Genomic DNA, 20648 nt, shown 5'->3' with positions numbered 1-20648 from the left:
CATATATCCATTAATACAACAACAACTCTACATCATAACTTAGCTTGAGCTTACCTATTCCAAAGAGCTAATCAAGCTCCATAGCTTGCTCCAACGTTTGGTCACTCAATGTTGATCCCAATGCCTCAATCCTAACATCATAAAGGCATAATCAACAACCAACCAAACCATGATCATAATTGCAAGAAAACCCACAACCACGTATCATGTTCTTGCAAATTTTCAAAGCATAATCAAATGGCTAACTAAGTTCATTTATAGCATTTTTCATAACATGCACTAAGCTCCATTCTTCCAAGAGCATAGCTAATCTGCTCACACTATCAAAAACCCCCAAAACACTATTCATCCATAACCCTAACCATGAAATTTTCAAGGAAACAAGGTACAAGGGTTAGAATCTTACCACCAATGGTTACACAACCAAGGATTGATGGTTCCTTAAGCTTCCAAGGAGAGAATCACCTCCAATCACCCCAAAACCTTCAAAGGGTCGAAACTTTGGAGAAGAAAATCCCACAACACAACACTCCCAACCAAGAACCAATCTAGGATTAGGAATGAGGGCGAGATTCTAAGTGATTAAGGCTTTTGAATCGCTCAAATCGGTTGAGAATCAACCTCCCTAGGTTTTCTCTCTCTATTCTCTCTCTCTTTTCCTCTCCTTTTACTTCTTCTTCTTCTCTTCTTCTGGCGTCGACGGGAAATAGGGAGGGGTTTGGGTTTTCTATTTGTTATATCACTTAACGTAAGTTAAGTGGTAACAAGTGGGTATTAGTTCGTCTATCTATTCAACTCCATTAATTACCAAACTTTACCCAAAAGTCTGGAATAATATTCTAGGAATATTTTCATTTTTATTTTTATATTTTGGGTACTTTTGCCTACACCCATCTATACCCCTTAATTTTCGCAGAGTACACTTTTTACCCCCAAAGTGACTCCAATTCAATTAATTAAGCCCAATATTTAATTTTACTAACTAATACATGCTTAATTATTTAATCACATGTAATTTATTTATTAATTAGGTTAGGGCTATTATAGTAGACACCGATCAGCAGCATTTATAGTAAAGAAACATAGAGAAATAGTACGAGGAAAAAGTAGGACGGTTATCAATTATAAACGACTAAATGATAATACCATAGAAGATGCCTATAATATTCCAGATAAAGATACTTTAATTTCTCATATACAAGATTGTAAAATATTTAGCAAATTTGATTGCAAAAGTGGTTTTCACCATTTTAAACTAAAAGAGGAAAGTATTGAATGGACAACTTTTACTACACCTCTAGGGCATTTTGAATGGTTAGTAATGCCTTTTGGGCTTAAAAATGCACCAAGTATATATCAAAGGAGAATGGATGAAATTTTCTTAAAACATAAAGAATTTTGTATAGTATATATAGATGATATTCTAGTATATAGTAAAAACATAAAAGAACATATAGGACACTTACATGTAATATTCTCTGAGTTTGTTAAACATGAAATTATAATTAGTAAAAAGAAAATGGAATTGGGAAAAACTTATATTAAATATTTAGGATTAGAATTAGGAGAAGGTACTATGAAACTACAACCTCATATTTCCCAAAAAAATATAGAATCTACTGAAGATTTAAAAGATTTAAAAACATTACAAAGATTCTTAGGATTATGTAATTATGCTAGAAATTTTATAAAAAATTTTGGTAAATATTTAGGACCATTATATAGTAAAGCATCAATAAAAGGACAAAGGTATTTTAATAATGAAGATAAGAAATTAGTTAGACAAATAAAAGAATTGGTAAAAGATTTACCTCCTTTAGCATTACCACTAAATACAGATTATAGAATGTAGTAACAGATGGATCAGAATTAGAATGGGGAGCTGAGTTAAGAAAAAAGCCTAATAAATATTCAGAAAAAGAAACAGAACAAATATGCAGGTACGCCAGTGGAAAACATAAAGTAAAAAATCTTAGTGCTATAGATTATGAAATAGAAGCAGTAATCAAAGGATTAGATGCATTTGAAACTTTTATTGTAAATAGAGAATTTACTTTAAGAACTGATTGTGAAGCTATTGTAAAATTCTATAATAAATTAAATGAAAATAAAAATTAGGAAGAAGAAGATGGTTAATATTAAAAGATAAATTTATTAATCATGGGTACAAAATTAATATTGAACATATTAAAGGAGAAGATAATTATATAACTGATTATTTATCCAGAACTATAACTAATTCTTGATTACAATTTTCAGATGAGACCAGGAAACAATCCTAGAGCAATTATGTATAATCAAGAACAACAGCAGCGTATCCTAGAACAGAATTCTTACAAAGACCAGTAGAACAGAAAACTGTAATACCAGCTACAAACAATTTAAATTTTGGTAATGTTAATCTCCAAATATACCCCAGTTCTAATGTATCTTTCAGACCACTAGTAGGACAAACTTTTACTTTAGAACAGAAATGTATTTTAGATAATTTATGGGTCTCATTTAATAAAGAACCTAAAGATAGAAAGCATTTTATAGCAGCCATGAATGCTTTAGGATATACTTTTAATTTAAGCCAAGAAAGATTTTGATTTTATGTTGTGTTTGAAGGTAATAATCCTGGAGTCTTTAATTCCTGGAAAGATGTTGTAGAATCCACCAGAAATTTTAAAAATCCAAAGTATAAAGGTTTCCATACAATAGATGAAGCTTTTTCTGTTGCAAGATCTTTCATAGGTCCTCATTTTCATATCCATCCTTCTCTCAGAAATTTTACTGAACCATTACCATATCTAAAAGCTTCCAGTAGTCAGACAAAAGTTATATTTTGTGATCATTGTGAGATCTTATCCAGAACAATCAGAAATCTTAATGAAGAGAGAGAATATCTTGTTGAAGAAAGGGAGAGACTTCTCAAACAGATATTTACATTACAACAAGAAGTAAATAAATTTCAGCAAGAATCTTATGGTTTCCCGGCCACAAAAGCGGGTGAGATAGGTAATTGCTCCCTTCTGAGCAATCAAGAAGCTAGCATAGAAGCAGGTTCTATGCCATCACAAGCTCAAACGGTGCTTGTTGATGAAAAAACAAATCCGTTAAAGGTTGTGGCTTTGCCAAAAAGCCAAGAAGAAAATACTCTAGAAATACTAAAAAGAAAAATAGAAGAGATATTAAATGCTCAAAAGGAGATCAGACAGCTAGTAGAACCTAAAAAAGATAAAGAAGAAGAAGATATATCTCCGCCAATTTCTGGAGACTCCATGGACACAATTGGAAGACAGAACATTGGGGACAGAGTCTAGGTGCCAGACCCTATAGCCCAACCATCAAGACTCTATAGACTAGCTATCAGACTTTATGAAAGGTTGTCAGAAGAAAAGAAAATGTCGGCATAATTGTGTCCATAGAATAATTCTGAATAGAAAACGTTGACATGTCATTTTGTAAATATTAAGTGTCGGCAGGGTTTTTCTTTTTTTTAAAAAAAGCTTGTGAAGAAGTTTTGTCAGGAATCCTACTTTTATCTGAAGTGACGATGGGGCCCAATGAGTACCCGACTCAGAAAAGAAAGGATTACCTATTGTATTTTAATTTCGTGTTTCAATTCCGAGTCTATAAATAGGTAGATGGTTTAATTGTAAACATATCGAGTGAAGTGTGCAAGTACTCTGAGTTATAAACCTCCATGTGTTCGTCTCTGTAATCCTTCTCTGTTTATAATAAAAGTATTTTATTTGCTGAAAACATAAGCTCGCTTTTATTCTCTCAGTTCCTTTAGACATCTTTCGGGGATTTCCGAAAGGAAAATCCTTCTCCTTTCCTAAGGTATTACCATGTCTTCTTAAAAGCTTTTATTTTACGCATATGTATATTCTTCCCCTTGTTAGTTTCTCTTCTGTATATTTTATATTTTCTCATAATATAAAACTGAGTTAGGTAGTCTTGCCCCGTCTGGTATGATTAACTGTTCACCAACCTAATGGAGCCAATAAGTGACCTACATAATTAATTAAAGTAAAGATTAAGGTCCATGGTAAATGTAGTTAGGATAAGTGAACAGTAATATAACCTTGCGGATAAGATGTAGAGCCTAGCTGAAAAAAAAAAAAAAAAGTCTGGAATCAGCCAACTCTGACCCAAGCCTACAAACTTGGTATCAGAGCATGGTTCATTCTAGGCACCAAAATATTACTATAATAAAAGACATGGGAAACAATCTTAGGATGTGGAAAGGAGAGTACTGAGTAGGATAAAAGTCATTATAAAAATTTCAAATCAAATCAGTTTAGAATCTTTCTGGAACAAATTCAAAAACTTTATTATAAATCATTTCTACGGAAAAACACAACAAAAATCAGAGTGGGAATTAGAAACTTTCTTTTTAGCCTTTAACGGATTTGTTTTTTCATCAACAAGCACCGTTTGAGCTTGTGAAGGCATAGAATCTACTTCTATGCTAGCTTCTTGATTGCTCAGAAGGGAGCAATTACCTATCTCACCCGCTTTTGTGGCAGGGAAATCATAAGATTCTTGCTGAAATTTATTTACTTCTTGCTGTAATGTAAATATCTGTGGACAGATTAAGATACAATATGAAGCAGTAAAAGCATTAGAACAAATGACTATTAATAATTGGCAATATATAGAACAATTCTTAAAAGACTTTACTTATAATGCTTCTATTTCAGGAAATATATTTAATAGAGAAATAGGAGAAAAATTATTTAGGAAATTACCAGGACCACCGGGAGAAGAAATTTATAATATATATATATGGGGCAGGATATTCTTACACCAGTGTAAGAGTTAGAAATCTTACACTCAATCTTAATCATTTATCCACTTATATCCAATGACTCATATTACTAAAAACTTAGAGCCCTTAGATATAAATGGGATCAACGGATGAGATTAAGAGTGTAACTTACACTGATGTAAAATGATCCTGACCCTATATATATATATATATATATGAGGTAGGATCTTTTGAAACCGGTGTCAAATTTGAATTTTGACACCTCATATGAGAGCCATTAGATAAAAAAAATCAATGGCTCTGTTTTGTAAGCATATGATACCATTGATCTTTTTTTATCTAATGGCTCTAGTACGAAGTGTCAAAATTTAAATTTGACACTGCTGATCCTACCTCTATATATATATATATATATATACACGCACACGCACGCACACCTCTGACTTCGTGAATGGTGTGCTAACCTGGTAATTCCGTGCCGCGCTATCCTATTCTTGTAAGCTGTTAGTAGTGGCGTTTAAGCAGTAGCAACCTCCCTTTGGTTTCAGTGTTTGTGTCTTTGAGGAATTTAATCGAACACATGGCGCCTCACTCTGCCAATCTATGGGTTTTGGTGGGACTTGGTTTGGCTGGAATCCTGATCATGACCAGAAAGTTGAAGAAACATGCCATGAAACAAGACTTTGGTGCTTTCATCCAAAAGCTTCAGCTTCTACCTCCTCCACAACCTGCTCCCCCAAAAGCTCCTCATCCTCTCACTTCCCTCACCTTTGTTCTATCTGACATGTAACTTATCTATCATGCCCACTTGCTTTTTTTGTTCTAGTTTCTCAAAGTTTGTTCCTTTTTGTGGTTTTGCTTACTGGGTGCTTGCTGTTTTGAACTCACATGTTTGCTTTCTACAGTTGGGGTGCTTTTGTTTCCCCTGAGGAATATAAAAAATGTTTTTTCTTTTTCTTATGCATATCTGGACATTTCAAGTGCACAACATGCTATAAACTTCTCAATCCATTAACCCCATCAATTTGTCTTGGTGGAATTTGATTGGTTTTCGTGTTTTAATTGCAAGTGTACATCTTTGTTTAGATGTTTATACCATTTTTATATTCATTTTCTTCAACCTATTGAAGCTTTTGTGGCTACAGTTTTTTAAAATAAAAATTGTTGTCATAAATGTTACCAGATTTGACGTTGATGGGCATGTTACCACGTTTGGACATCCAGAATGGGCAAGGACTCATGAAGCTGCTTCTCAGACATCTCCTGTAGTTTCTGCTCTGGTTGAAGGAGGTGCAACCTGCATTGGGACAACTGTTGTGGATGAACTAGCATATGGGTTGGTTTCATATTCCATTATTTTTATTTTTTCACTTTAGGCTTTCAATGTAATTTAGTGAAAGAGGAAAACTGATAACTGCCTATCTGGTGGACCTTTTCCTTTTCCCTTTCCCTTGTAATAATGGCATTTTATTAGATGCCCCTGGGCTATGGATTGGTGGTAAGGCATGTGTTAGGTTTTGTTTTATAGGCTAAGAGAAGTAGTAATATGATGGAACCCCTTTTTTATAAATCTGAAATTGCAAAATATATAAAGGAAATACAGAAAATAAACACCAAAAGAACTCACTCACTCTAAAGCCAAATACCTAGGCCAAAGAGATCCTTTCCCAAAACCCCACTCCAAATATTCTGAATACATGAATACCTCACACTCCCACACCCCCCTCCTTATAACCTATTATTTAGGAATATTCTAGAATAATTTCCATAACAAACTAGCTAATTCACTAACTAATTTTGCATTGCTAAACTTGGGCCCACTAATCCTAGCCCATCAATACTCCCCATTCAAAATTCACCTTGTCCTCAAGGTGAGGAAGATGATAGGGGATGTAATTGAAAATCCACCAGGGTCCCATTGCTTGAAGCATATAGACCAACTTGGGCCCAAAAACTAGCTCAAAGGGTGGGAGTGCCCAAGGCCTTATAAACCCCACATTAGTTGCCTATACAACCAATGTGGGACTCCAAGTCCCATACCTTGCAAATGGAACCCCAGCATTCCACCACGCTTCCCTAGTGCGTGCCCCCACGCACAACTCCACGTGATGGATGCTCTGATACTGTAACATCCCAATAGCTGGCAAGGGCAGGGAGTGATCGCCGGTGCGAAAGGGCACGGACAATGAGCGGCTCATGCCAAATCTTGCAGCTTGGGGGTTCATGAATGAATCGAATCAACACCCGAAAGAGAGGGATTCCAGAGACTGTGCTGGTATGGGACGGTACAGTTAGGAATGGCTTATAAGAATTAATTGGTACTACGTATACTAACAAGATGCATCTAATGTTCGGTAGCCCGGATCGGAAGAACTCCACAGTCAAGCGTGCTTGACTTGGAGCAATTCTGAGATGGGTGACCGCCAGAGAAGTTTTCCCGGGAAGTGTGCGAGTGAGGACAAAGCACACTGAAATGTCTCGTGTTAGTGTGTGGGGACAGTCGTTGATTCTTGCAAGTTGCCAGGCATTACAGATACCATTTGATGAGACCTTGGGATCTAGGTTGTCAGTAGCGGCCCGTAGCGGGTAGCGGCAGTCGGCCGCTACAAACCGCGACGCTACGCGATATTGGCCGTAGCGGAAGGTAGCGGCGTAGCGTAGCGGCAATACCGCTACCTGCTACACCGCTACACCACTCCCATGTTGGAATTTGATGGAGAATCCGGAGATGATGATAATTTTCTTCATTAGTTTATTTCTTGTACTTGACTATTTGACAATTTTATTGTTCATTTGTGTTTAGTTTTGGATCCTTCCTTTATGTTCCTTGTATTTGACATTGATTGTGGAATTATGTGTTTGATTTTGTGTGACTTCTTATGTTTGACGTTTCTTGACTGTTAGTATAATATATGTGGAATTAATACTTCACCGTAGCGGCAATACCGCTACCCGCTACACCGCTATATCATTTTAAGGGTCGGCCGCTATCGGCCGCTAACTGCTACTGACAACTATGCTTGGGATGCACCACCCCAAAAGTTATCTCAAAAGGTGGGAGTGCTCAAGGCCTTATAAACTCCACATTAGTTGCCCATACAACCAATGTGGGACTCCAAGTCCCATACCTTGCAAATGGAACCCCAACATAATATTTCTTCAGGAAAGTTATGTGGTTTATGAGGTTAACCAAATGGAGTACAGAAAGATATGCACATGGCCAGGAGTTCAAAAAAAAAGAAAAAAGAATCTAGTTAGGGAAAACATTATCCTGTCTAGAAATTTAGTCGAAGAGATCTCCCCAACCTGTGCGTGCGCAAGAATAACCAAATATATCCTGGTTGCATAGCCACCATATGATGTAGCATTAAAGGTTGTATGGATACCTAGATAGGATGTATGGTGTGAATTTAATTTCTTCCCATTCTTCGATGTTCTGGATTTTTGGATTTGAGAAACATGTTTTCTTTTGCGCATTATTTATTTCCAGTATCAGTGGTGAAAATAAGCATTATGGAACACCAACCAATCCTGCTGTGCCTGCTCGAATACCAGGTGGCTCCTCTAGTGGCGCTGCTGTGTCCGTTGCTGCTAATTTAGTTGATTTTGCACTAGGTGAGCTTCTTGATATCGTTTTAATAGCTTATCTTCGTCCATGTTTGTTTCAATATAGACACCTGACAAGTTCATTGTCACTTATGGATGACATTAAAGGAGGTTTATAGAAAATTGTATTAAATCCTTTGGATATGTGGATATGTGTGTGTGTCTTCCTTCATTGACTTGATTAAGGCCTTTCTCTGAAATAAAATAACTAAGTAGCGGGACTATGATGCTTATTTTTGGTTTAATATTGTCATTGATTCACCATATGCCGATATGTGAATATGTTTCTGATACCATCACACTTTGCGTTATCTTATATAACAGGTATTGATACTATTGGAGGGGTGAGACTACCTGCTGGATTTTGTGGCATTTTAGGATTTCGACCTTCATATGGGGCTGTTTCTCATAATGGAATTATACCTGTTTCAAAAAGTCTGGACACTGTTGGTATGGATGATTCAATTATTGTCATGATTTTTGTATGTTGAAACTGGAAGCTGTTATTATGTCATCTGCTGCATTTGTTGAATTTCTTTTCAACTTTAAATTGCCTTTTGCAGGTTGGTTTGCAAAGGATCCTGATATTTTGCGACGTGTTGGGCATATACTTTTGCAAGCGCCAGTTGTAATTCAACGCAATCCTCAGCAAATATTTATAGCTGATGATTGTTTTCAACATATAAATGTTCCTCTTGACAGGATTTCTCAGGTGGTGATCAAATCCACTGAGAAGCTTTTTGGAAGTATGTTCTTTTGCTTGTGCTTCTTTGCAATTAGATATCATCACTATTGTTCTAGTCACCTTTTTATTTGCCTACTTCTTTTGTGCTTTTTTCAGTTGATTTTCCTTTGTACATGAAATTACACTCCTATCAATTTTTTTTCTTTTTCTCAATGTCAACACCAATTATCTTCAGGGCAAGTATTGAAGCATATAAATCTTGAGGAGTATTTATGTACCAAACTTCCTAGTTTGAAAGAGCTCTCCAACCAGAACAGAAATGGTGAACTGAAAGCTTCATTAAAATCACTTACAAACGTTATGAAATTTCTACAAAGGTTAGTCGCTTTCTTTATAATATGAAATATTATTGTAATTTGTAATTTTATGGCAAACATTGGATGGGAAAGAACGGAGTACCTTTTTTTTATGCGACTCTAACTGTGTGTGTTTACATATATTTTGCAACTATGTGTAAATGACTACATGAAATTTCAGCTGGAAGTAATTTCAATATGTCATTTGAATTTTTGCGTGTCATTTCTTTAGGGCTGTTTTCCCTTCAACAATTTTGCTGTTATATTTGTTCTATTCAATGCTAATCATGTCACAACTTCTCTTTTCAATTTGACTTGTTCCTCCTCTCTATGGATGTTTTAATAGTATAGTATGATTATTTTATCAATTTATTTGTACAGACATGAATTTAGACTCATGCACAAGGAGTGGATAAATATAGTAAAGCCTGACCTTCATCCAGCTGTTTCAGCAGATTTGCATGAAAAGTTTGAGGGTTCTGATGTAGAGCTTGAAAACTGTAAATCTGTTAGAAATGAGATGCGTGCTGCTGTCAATTCTCTTTTGAAGGTAATGATTTTTCAGGACTTTGCCTCGTAAATCCTTCTGATTAAAACCAATCTTCATGCTGTCTCATTCCATTAATGGCTGTCATCTTCTAAAATAATTTCGTTCAAGTTTTGTTGTCATCTTGCAGTGTTCTATGGTACATTAAATCATTACTTGATACAGGTTTCATGACAATTTTAATTTAACCTTTTTCTTAGAGAAGAGTATATTCATAGAGAAAGAGAGTGTATAGTGGGAGGATTTTAATGTGTGATTATTAAAGCATTAAAAGGTGTATGAAATTTAACAAACTTATGGTGAATGATAACTGAAACATTGACTTTGAATAAGAAGAAAACTTGCTAAACAAATTCCTGAAAATATACTCAGACATTCAGTGCATCCAATAGATCCTTTGTAAGGAAAGAGGAGCTTGATAATTTAACATCACAAGATACAATTTATGACCCTTAGAAAATCTAACAGTGCAAGATGCTTGTATAATTCTCTAGTTATCACAAATTTCTATTTCTACTAAAGAAATATATTTTGAACAAGAAAAGTTTATTGTATTTAGTTCAATATTGTTTTAACTTTTACGCTTTTAAGGATGAAGGAATATTGGTCATCCCTACTGTAGCTGATCCTCCTGCAAAGTCGGGTGGGAAGGAGATCTTATCAGAGGACTATCAGAGCCGTGCATTTAGTCTGTTAAGTATTGCTAGCATATCTGGTTGCTGCCAGGTAAAATTCTCTTCCCCGTTTGAAATTTGGATAATGTTGTGCTTTTTTCTATTTTACCTTTTCTTTATGCAACAATAACCAAGCCTTATTCCACTAGGTGGGGTCAGCTACATGTATCAATCAACAGAATTGAGCCCTAGCAAAATCCAAAATAATCACTTGTATCTATAACTATCTATATACTTAGAATTTTTGTTCTTACAAAAGGAAATTTCATGACTTTACCTCAGATTCAAATAAACAAATTTGGAGTGGGTAGTACAAAATCTCCACCAAACTATAGTCCCAAACTTTGAAAAATCTTTACAATGGTGACTTGAAGGCAAAAGGGAAAATAATGTCTGTAAAATGAGATGATGTTTGATGAGGCTTATAGACGAATGGGACATGAAGATAAATGGATGTCTTGAAGAGATAATAAAGGAAGTAAAAATAATGAGATGATGATTGATGGGGCTTAGAGATGAATGGGGCATGAAGAAGGACTGGAAGACTTCTAGAGAAAATAAAAGAAAGTAACAAGCAGAGGCACAGATTGGATACCTCTTGAAAAGGTGTTTTGATATAAAAGAAGGAAACTTATCAATTTGTTATTAAAATAAAACCACTCCTCATGAAATCCCGACTAGCGAGTGTAAGGGTGAGGATATCTTTATACGTAGCTTTATTGTTGCATTTTTGCAAAGAGACATTTTATTGGATTTAAATACGTCACCTTTTGGTCACATCGGAGCAACTTTATTGTTGTTGCATGATCGCCGTCATAAAAATAAAACTTCATCTTTTTTTATTTTATTGCTACAAATGATAGAATCATACCTTCATGAATCTTTCATCCCCATTCTGCTGATTATCATTTCAGGTCACAGTACCATTAGGATTTTATGACAAGTGTCCTGTTTCAGTGTCCTTGATAGCTCAGCATGGCGGTGATCGCTTTCTACTGGACACACTACAGACCATGTATACAACTCTCCAAGAGCAGGTTGATATTGCTGCCAAAACTAAATCATCAAGAAATGTTCTCAGTCAGGAACAATCTGCCGAAATTGCCAAAGAGAAGGTATTGCTCTGATGATAAGGATTAATTCAACACATATATGCGTTTATTGTAATTGTGCAATATAACTGGCATTGTTTACTACTATATCAGCAATTATGTTTACAACTAAGCTGTGTCATGAAACAATAAATTGTCTTTCATTTATAATTCATGAACTTGCCAGCAATGCCTGATTGGGTTTATGCATCACCTTTGATTCTTTTATATCTTCATGGTGGGCGTTTATATTTCATTTAATATTGATGTCCAGATTTAGATTGCAACATTCATTTGTTATACACTATACAGAAGTGGTAGTAGCAGAAAGATATGCAGTGGAAGAAAGTCATTGGATTTTATTCAGAAGCTATCTTCTTCTTAATCCCTTTTCTTTTGGTTTGTTAATGATTCAGGGAAACCAAGCCTACAAAGATAAGCAGTGGCAGAAAGCCATTGGATTTTATACAGAAGCTATCAAACTTAGCGGCAATAATGCGACATATTACAGTAACAGAGCTCAAGCGTATCTAGAACTTGGGAGGTATGCACCATTCTTGCTAGCTCACTCTCAAAAGTTATCTTGCATACATTGTGATGATTTTTTCTCTCTGCTCATGCAGTTACCTCCAAGCTGAGGCAGATTGTACAAGAGCAATTAACCTTGACAAAAAGGTGACCTAAATCTTCCAAGAATTTTGTACTTGGGAAGTTTTAAAGCTCTCTGTCATGATTGATGTTTTTGTCATATAGGCTATAACCAAATTTTGCCTTTACTCCAAAGTCCAAAAATATCCTTGGTTAATGAAAATCAAGGCTTGGTAACTAAAATACAATTTTTGGCATGCTATACCAAAATTGTTTTATGCAATTTTAAGTACATGTCCACTTCTTATGAAGCTCCATCTAACTTGTTTAGATTCCTGCTTATTCTATATTTCCTGGGTTGTGATAGTTGTGCAACATTTTATTTTACAATAACATTTCTTCCTTAACTTTGTTTTTACTCAGAATGTGAAAGCCTATTTTCGTAGAGGTAGAGCAAGGGAGATGCTAGGCTACTATAAGGATGCAATTGATGGTAAGATCTTTCATTTATTTCACATTTGTGTGCAGCTTGCCATTTAAAAATAGTGTGAGGAATTAGAGACTAACTGATATGTAGTATTACTTACCCAAAAAAGAACCTATTAATTACTAGTGTGTTTCGCCACACAAGTGATTTCCTTTTTCGTAAAATTATGCACAATGCCTATATTTAGCTGAATTCTAGTTTATGTGCTTCAAGTATTTCAAAATTCAGACTCTTTGTAAAGAACCAATTCAACCCAAAAGCTTAAGCTGGTGGGTGAGGGCTTTTTAATGGTTTATACTATTTTTTAACACGCCCCCTCACACGAGAGCCTACTGGACTTGAAGGGTGGACAATGCACAGGACCACCTACCTATGCTAAGAAAATTCCACAAGAGAAAGTGGGGGCAGTGAGGATCGAACCCGGGACACAAGGCTCTGATACCATGTAAAGAATCAATTTAACCCAAAAGCTTAAGCTTGTGGGTGAGAGTTTTTTAATGGTTTATACTCTTCTCTAACACTCTTGAAAAGTGTAGTAATTCAAATTCTTCTTTTAATTTGAGATGATGCTTCCAAAATTATATTTTGGGGCTATACCGTAAACTTGCTTGAGTAATAGACAGCTAAGTATTTTTAAGGTTCATCTTTGTTTCATTATTGTTCTCATTTTCATATGAAAATTTCATAATTTTCTAAATCATAGGAGGATCATTTTTCTTTGCAGATTTTAATTATGCCCTCATACTTGAGCCAACCAACAAAATGGCAGCCTCAGCTGCGAAAAGATTGAGGAAGTTATTCCAGTAGATGTTTATGTGTGTACACAAGCTATGAGAGCTATTGTCTTTGGCTACCATACACCCCAGAAAAATAATGCTGGTGAACCTATTCATTTATAGTCACAGGGGCAATGTGATATATGGTTTCTACAAAATGATAATGATTCTTTGTCCTTCATGGCAATTGGCAAGGCAATTTATGTACATGGAAAGCTTGTTTTGCTGGTCCTCAGGTTCTGCAGTACTAGTGCTATTGTCAGTGTTATTATGTTGTCCAATTTTGCTTCTTAGGTAAATACATTCTCGGATTGTAATATACCATTCATGTGATGTGAGGCATAGTGTTTATTTACTCTAGCTTAGTTTAATGGATTTTGCCATCAGTGGTTTTCAAATTTGCCAAATGGAATTTTATGTAGAATGAAATAATGCTCCTTGGAAGCACTACAAGATGTTTTTACACTTTCTGAGAGAATAAATTTTTTGTTCTGCTGTTAGTTTCGCACTGTGGCATTGTAAGTAAATTTAGTTGTATCAACTTTCGTAATTATTTATTATCTTCATAACTACCGACTTATCAAAGTACCCAATGAGTGATAAAACATAAAGATGAAAGTAATTTATATCACTAATGAAATCTTTGTAACTGAAGAACATTCTAGTCGTGTAACTCGTATTGAATGATCCAACTAAGTTTTTAATAATTTATTTTGAGAGTACTGATATATTATAGTAATTAATAATTAACATTTAGTCGTGTACTCGGCCCGTTTATTAACTGGGTCGAGTTATTGGATCACTAAAATTTAACCAGTTTAATTAAATTTATATTAAATTATATAATAATATATCATAAGATGTATTTTAATCAATAATTGAGGGTAGTCTAGTGGTAAGTGATAATACTACTCACTCTTATATAACCAGCCCCACTCAAAAGTGAAATATTTTGTCAAATTTTTAAAAAATCAATTTAAGGGAGTTCAACTGTATAACCCCTCCATTGGCTAGCTCGAACCGATGTCCTCACTGGTATTTATATATGAGAAAAGTATTTATCTTTTGAAATAACATAACTTTATGTCATTTTAGTTGAAACCATGTCTTTATGATGTATAATTGATGATTTTTTCTAGATTTTTTGCTCCATAAAATTAGGAGGAGAAAAAAAGGGGGAAATAGAATATAAAAAATTAATAAATATGCATCAAAATGATGTAATTTCATCTAAAATAATATAAAATTATCTCCTTTTAAATAAGAAACATTTTTTTCTTTATATATATATATATGGAAAAAATGTTTGTCCTTTAAAATGACACAACTTATGTTATTTCATTCTTACAAAGAGGTGGGACCCACACCTTTATATTTTTTTGTCAACACTCTCTCCTCCTTTATCTATCTCTTTCTCTCACTTAAAATGACACAATTTTACACCCTTTAAAATGACACAATTTTACACCCTTTAAAATAATACACATTTTTTCCTATATATATATATACCAAGTAAATTTTTGCATGTATATATCAGTTAAATTGAATATACAACTAAGTTTACTCATTAATTACTAGTGGGAAAAAAAGAGAGGAAAGAAATCTCCATTTAATTTTTTTGAAACGATCTCAAACTATGTAGCATCGATATTGACACAGCACACCAGACACGATATGACACGTTAATTTTAAAAATATTAGATTTCAACATGGTAGGACAAGTTTTGATATTGAATAATATTTTTAATTTATGTTGCGTATATTATATTTAATATTCAATAATTTAATAAAAAAATAAAGCTAAACTTATAATACCCATTAATTTTGCAAAGAAACATAAGATATTACAAATATTTATATTAAATTCAATAAAATAGTAATAGTAATCCAACGAATATAATAGTTAGAACTAAAAGCGCAACGCAACCTTTGAATTTTTTTTGAGTTTCTACAACGCGCGTTGAAGTGTCGGACACGACACATTGGAAGTTTTGAAGTGTCGGTGCTTCATAAATCTGAAATGTCACGGATAAAGAGATAAAAAAATTGTGAACATTTAGGCCAAAGATTTCATATTTGTTGGCGACGGAAATTAAATAGGTGTGTTGATAGCATACATTTGATCCTCTCTATTATTATTTTTGGGAGAGATTTAAAACTTTAATTCTGGAACCCGTTCCAAATCAGACTAGTCGTAAATCGATAAACCAATTGAAATATTAAAAAAAAAAAAAAAAATTTCATATGAAAATAAAAATAAAAAGGAAAAGGAAAAGTTGTGGGTAGAAGAAGATAACGTGGGAAACGTTGGTTGATGGGTCCCTCCAATCGAAGTAACTGCTTAAAGAAACCACCGAATCTCATTCCCCAAAACAAAAAAACAAAACAAATCAACAAAACAAACATTGTCTGACTTTGTAATCGTTAAGGTTTCATCATCTTCAATAAATTCATTACAGCTATCCCTTCTACAAACTGGTGGGTCCCATATCTCTCTCTCATCTTCTCTGCCTGTGATGATATATTTATTATCTGGTGGGTCACAGCTTTACCTTCTACGAATTGTTTATTCAGATTTTTTTTGATGTGCTAGTTACGTGTTCAGATAATAATAATAATATATTATTATTATTATTATTATAAAAGAAAAGAAAAAGAAAAGAAAATGGAGAATTCACAATCAGATTCAAGTTCAACACCAAAGTCTCTGATGGAGAACCTGCTAGGCCTTCTAAGGGTTCGTGTCAAGCGTGGTGTCAACCTCGCCGTTCGTGATGTTCGCAGCAGCGATCCTTATGTTGTTATTAAGATGTCCAACCAGGTTTCTCTCTCTCTCTTAAATTTTGTTTGCATAATTCTATTGATTTAAGCATTTTACATGCTTTTTTTTTTTGATAACCTTTACATGCTATTTTTAATCCTAATAGATCTTGTCTAAATCATGTAAAATCGTAACTTTTTTCCCCCTACAGAAACTTAAGACTCGTGTGATTAAGAAGGATGTTAATCCTGAGTGGAATGAAGACCTCACGCTTTCTATTACAAATCCGAATCTACCTGTCTCACTGGTAAGTCACTTAATTCATTAGTTCATGCCTTCTTTCTTTTTTTAAAGAGTTTCTGTTTTGTCTGGACGACAAAATTGTCTAGTATAAGACTAGTAAATTTATTTCGGATCTGTGTATTTATGAATGAGATAACCTTGAAGTGTTAGATCACTGTGCACAAATATGGCCTTTGACAAAGGGTGTTGTATGTGCACAATGATAGCATAACACTAACAGAGAGATTAGTTATATCTGTAGATTTTATCTCTTATTTACAGAGTATTGAAATTTTGGACCTTTACAATATCTAATGGTAAATCTAAGTATATAGCAATTATGATAAGATTGTGTAAAATTACCTTCTTGATTTGTGTTGCTCTTTATTGTGCCCTCAAGAATACACGCCTTATACGAGTCCATAACAGTTCATTTATTTATTTGTTTATTTTTTGGTTTATGGGTCATGTTAAAAATGATTAAAAATTGTTCATGTGGTCTTTGTCTCTATGCTTGGAAGAAAAAAAAAAAAATATATATATATATATATAGAGGTAGGATCCTTTGACATCGGTGTCAAATTTGAATTTTGACATCGGTGTCAAATTTGAATTTTGACACCTCATCTGATAGCCGTTAGATCAAAAAAGATCAACGACTCTGATTTGTAAGCATGTGACACCATTGATTTTTTTTATCTAACAGCTCTTAGATGAGGTGTCAAACTTTAAATTTGACACCGTGTCAAAGGATCCTGTCTCATATATATATATATATACATAGGGAGAGGTTATAGTTACAACTTTTTTTTTACAACCTCTTACAACCATATATCATGACCGTTGATTTCCACCAATCAACGGTTATGATTTTCGCAAATTAAACTCATTAATTAATTATTAATTCATAATAAATGACAACCGTTGATCGACGGAAATCAACGGTTATGATATATAGTTATAAGAGGTTGTAAAAAAAAATTGTAAGTATAACCTTCCTCATATATATATATATATATATATATATATATATATATATATATATTCATAAAAACAAAAGTAAGAATGCGTTCAGACTATCCACATATGATGGTACACAGTTAAACCTGAAACAATTTTGGACTATCTGTAATTGAACAACTATGTATACCACTTTATGAATTGCTTTGTTTAAACTATCTAATAATTCTTTTGGTATTTTTTTTTTCTCTTTGACATGTTCTGATAAATCAATTTTTGTTTATTCTATTGGTTTGTTCATTGGTTGATGGTTGATCCTTTCCAATTGTAGACTGTTTATGACCATGACACTTTTAGCAAAGATGACAAAATGGGAGATGCTGAGTTCGAAATCTTGCCCTTTATAGAGGCCTTGAGGATGAACTTAACTGGCCTCCCAACTGGTACTGTAGTCACAAGAATACAACCAAGTGATCATAACTGTCTTGTAGATGAGAGCTGTATAACTTATAGCAACGGCAAGGTTATTCAAGATATGATCCTTAGGTTGCGAAATGTGGAATGTGGTGAAGTTGAAATCCAACTGCATTGGATTGATCTTCCCGGTTCTAAGGGTTTGTGATATTTTGGGATGTTTATGTATTTACAACTTTATGCTTATAAGCTGGCTTCTGCCCTCTATTACCTTGTTTTGTCAAGTTTTGCTAAGACTTGAGGAACATACTGAACTTGTTTTTATTCTAGTTTGTAATGCATTAGTACAGTTGAGAAATTCCTTTTGTCATGTTTTAAAATCCATCCTTTAGTTTGTGTTTTTTTCTTCACATGTTGTTTAATACAGATAATGCAAGATAAGCTTGCGTATAAGGATTGTCTTCACCTCAACCCTCGTTAATTGGGGTTTAATGTTGCTGAATACATGTTTCCTCTTCATAGGAAACTCAGCTGGTTCTCAGTGTGTATTGGAAGGGTGGTGGTGGTTTTGGTTTGGTTCCATATGCCACACTTCTACCTTATTACGTTAATCCCCTTGTTCTAGCCTAATTCAAAAGTGTGCTTAAAACGGCGTACTTAGTTTTCGTAAGTGTTAAGATAGTTTGAATGGAAGAACTTAATTCACACTATCTTAACACTTGGAAGAAAATTAGTTACACCTTTCTAAGCACTTTTGTTGGAACAATGGTGCGCGCACACGTGTTTCTTTAACTCTAATATTTGGAAGAGTTCTTTGTTCTAAATGACGAATCCTTGTATCATACTTATCTCGACTAATGTTTGAACTGTGCATGTCACTTGGCACTAAGTAAGATAATAAAGAGTAATGGTATGCATACTACTTCCATTCAGTAATTGCATCATCTTTGTTAGTCATTTGGATTGTAAATTTGGTTCACTTAAACTGCTTTTAAAATGGTTTTAATTATTCACACTGCATATACATCAAAGTGTACTTAAAACAATATAGAAAGTAAAGTGGTTTGCATCTTAAAGTGGTTTCCTAATCAATTATTTCATCTCATGTTTGATTTGAAAATGGGATGAAATTTGGAATAGAAGTATACTATAAGTGTTCTCGTGTTAGATACACTGACTATATTTTACTTCTTTTAAAGAGGAGGGATAAAAATGATTTTCCAGTGAGTGCTACTTTTGACTCTCTCTGCCTGGTACAAGAAATTGAAATCAAAATCTTTAAACCATTCCTTTTAGAAAATCTTCAAATATCACACTCTTTTTCTAAATATAACCTTCGCAATTTACCCATTGTGAATGTGACTAGTACATGAAGTGTGAATGTATGGCATGTCTGTGACCAAGAAATTTCTCTTGCTTCTATACCTTTGAATGTATACTATTTTGACCATGTGAACCATTATTATTTTTCACTTTAACACTATTTTGAATGCAATTAATATATGAAGTGAAATACAACTATATTTTGAATGCAATTAATATATGAAGTGAAATACATTTAATAGTACAAAGTGGGTAAGAATTTCTCATATACATTTAATAATACAAAGTTTACTGGGCCCAAGTATTGTCTTCAGCATTTGGACACGTAGTTGGCCCGTGTAATAAGTGCTAGTTAGCTGGGTGCAGTGTCCCCTTTGACACACCAAAGTGAAGGCCATGAAGAGCCCAAAATTTTTTTACTATTTTTTTTATTCAAGCACTGTTAGATTAATATTAGAGATTTGTCTCCTAACACTATTTTCTCTGATTTTAGGATTCAATTTTGTCTTTCTTAAACTCTCACTTTGAAAATGTAAAATGAGTTTCAAAGAGGAAATTATAAAGTGAATAACCATTAATAAAAACCTTTAGCAATGTTTTATATTTTCATGAAAACGGAAAATCACCTGACTAATAACTTATGAACGTATGATAACTTTTAATTTTTCTCATCAATAATTTCCCCTTAGTTTTTTTTTTAGTGTGTCGTACACTAGAAAACTCAAATTATCACAAATTATTAATGTCTAACAGTAGTCATTATTCATGGGCAAATAACCGAAAGGGGAAAAAAATACTTGTTGTAGTTCTTCCTGCGATAGTACCAAATTCGGGATTTTTTTAAAAGTTATATATATCTTGCGATAAGAACTAATACAAATTTAAAAGTTAAAAAATCAACCAACACCTATATAAGGGATTTCTTTTTAATACAGAGTACCAAATTTGGTACTCCTTTTTTCCCAAATTAAAAAAAAAATTCTATACCATTTGAGTCCATACTTTTTTTTTTTTTGTCATGATGATTTACTAATTTGAAAAATGATATAGATACATACTACCAAAAAAGCTCTCCTATATTAGGTACTTTTACTAATTTAACAATCAACAGAGACCAGAGGAGCCCCATTTAATCAATAAAATATAACTAGATAATCTTGCACACTGAAGATACTTTTGGACAAACCCCTTTACATTGAATCAAAGTTACCTACGAGATAGATTTTCTTTTACTTTTTTTCTGGTACATTTAAAGAAATAAAAGAGGTAAAAACAAAACAAAAATAGTTAAAAAAAAAGACATACAAATCAAAGTCTAAAGAGATAAATAGTAAAAAAA

General features: G+C 33.6%; 2 protein-coding genes across 3 annotated transcripts; both read left to right on the top strand.

Moving 5' to 3' along the window:
- Positions 1 to 5218: 5218 nt before the first annotated feature.
- On the top strand, positions 5219 to 14011 carry LOC133306361 (translocon at the outer membrane of chloroplasts 64-like). Its single transcript, XM_061506671.1, has 13 exons — positions 5219 to 5545; positions 5943 to 6095; positions 8250 to 8374; positions 8690 to 8815; positions 8929 to 9111; positions 9286 to 9427; positions 9788 to 9956; positions 10545 to 10679; positions 11542 to 11742; positions 12135 to 12262; positions 12342 to 12393; positions 12730 to 12799; positions 13518 to 14011. Exons 1-13 carry the CDS (start codon positions 5340 to 5342, stop codon positions 13598 to 13600), a joined length of 1773 nt encoding a protein of 590 aa, XP_061362655.1. The 5' UTR covers positions 5219 to 5339; the 3' UTR covers positions 13601 to 14011.
- A 2173-nt stretch (positions 14012 to 16184) lies between these two features.
- LOC133306350 (protein C2-DOMAIN ABA-RELATED 4-like) lies at positions 16185 to 18392 on the top strand. 2 transcript variants are annotated; one of them, XM_061506652.1, is made up of 3 exons: positions 16185 to 16414; positions 16542 to 16637; positions 17904 to 18392. In XM_061506652.1, exons 1-3 carry the CDS (start codon positions 16235 to 16237, stop codon positions 18192 to 18194), a joined length of 567 nt encoding a protein of 188 aa, XP_061362636.1. In that variant the 5' UTR covers positions 16185 to 16234; the 3' UTR covers positions 18195 to 18392. The 2 variants fall into 2 exon arrangements, with proteins under 2 accessions (XP_061362636.1, XP_061362637.1); XM_061506653.1 differs by having other exon boundaries at positions 16212 to 16390; positions 17904 to 18383.
- The last annotated feature ends 2256 nt before the right edge of the window (positions 18393 to 20648 follow it).

This window comes from Gastrolobium bilobum, unplaced genomic scaffold (assembly GCF_033153095.1).
Source record: "Gastrolobium bilobum isolate Gb01-03AN ecotype WA unplaced genomic scaffold, APGP_CSIRO_Gbil_v1 utg3672, whole genome shotgun sequence".
Classification (NCBI taxonomy): domain Eukaryota; kingdom Viridiplantae; phylum Streptophyta; class Magnoliopsida; order Fabales; family Fabaceae; genus Gastrolobium; species Gastrolobium bilobum.
Note: the sequence above shows the minus strand (reverse complement) of the source record. Positions and strands in the feature narration are given on the sequence as shown.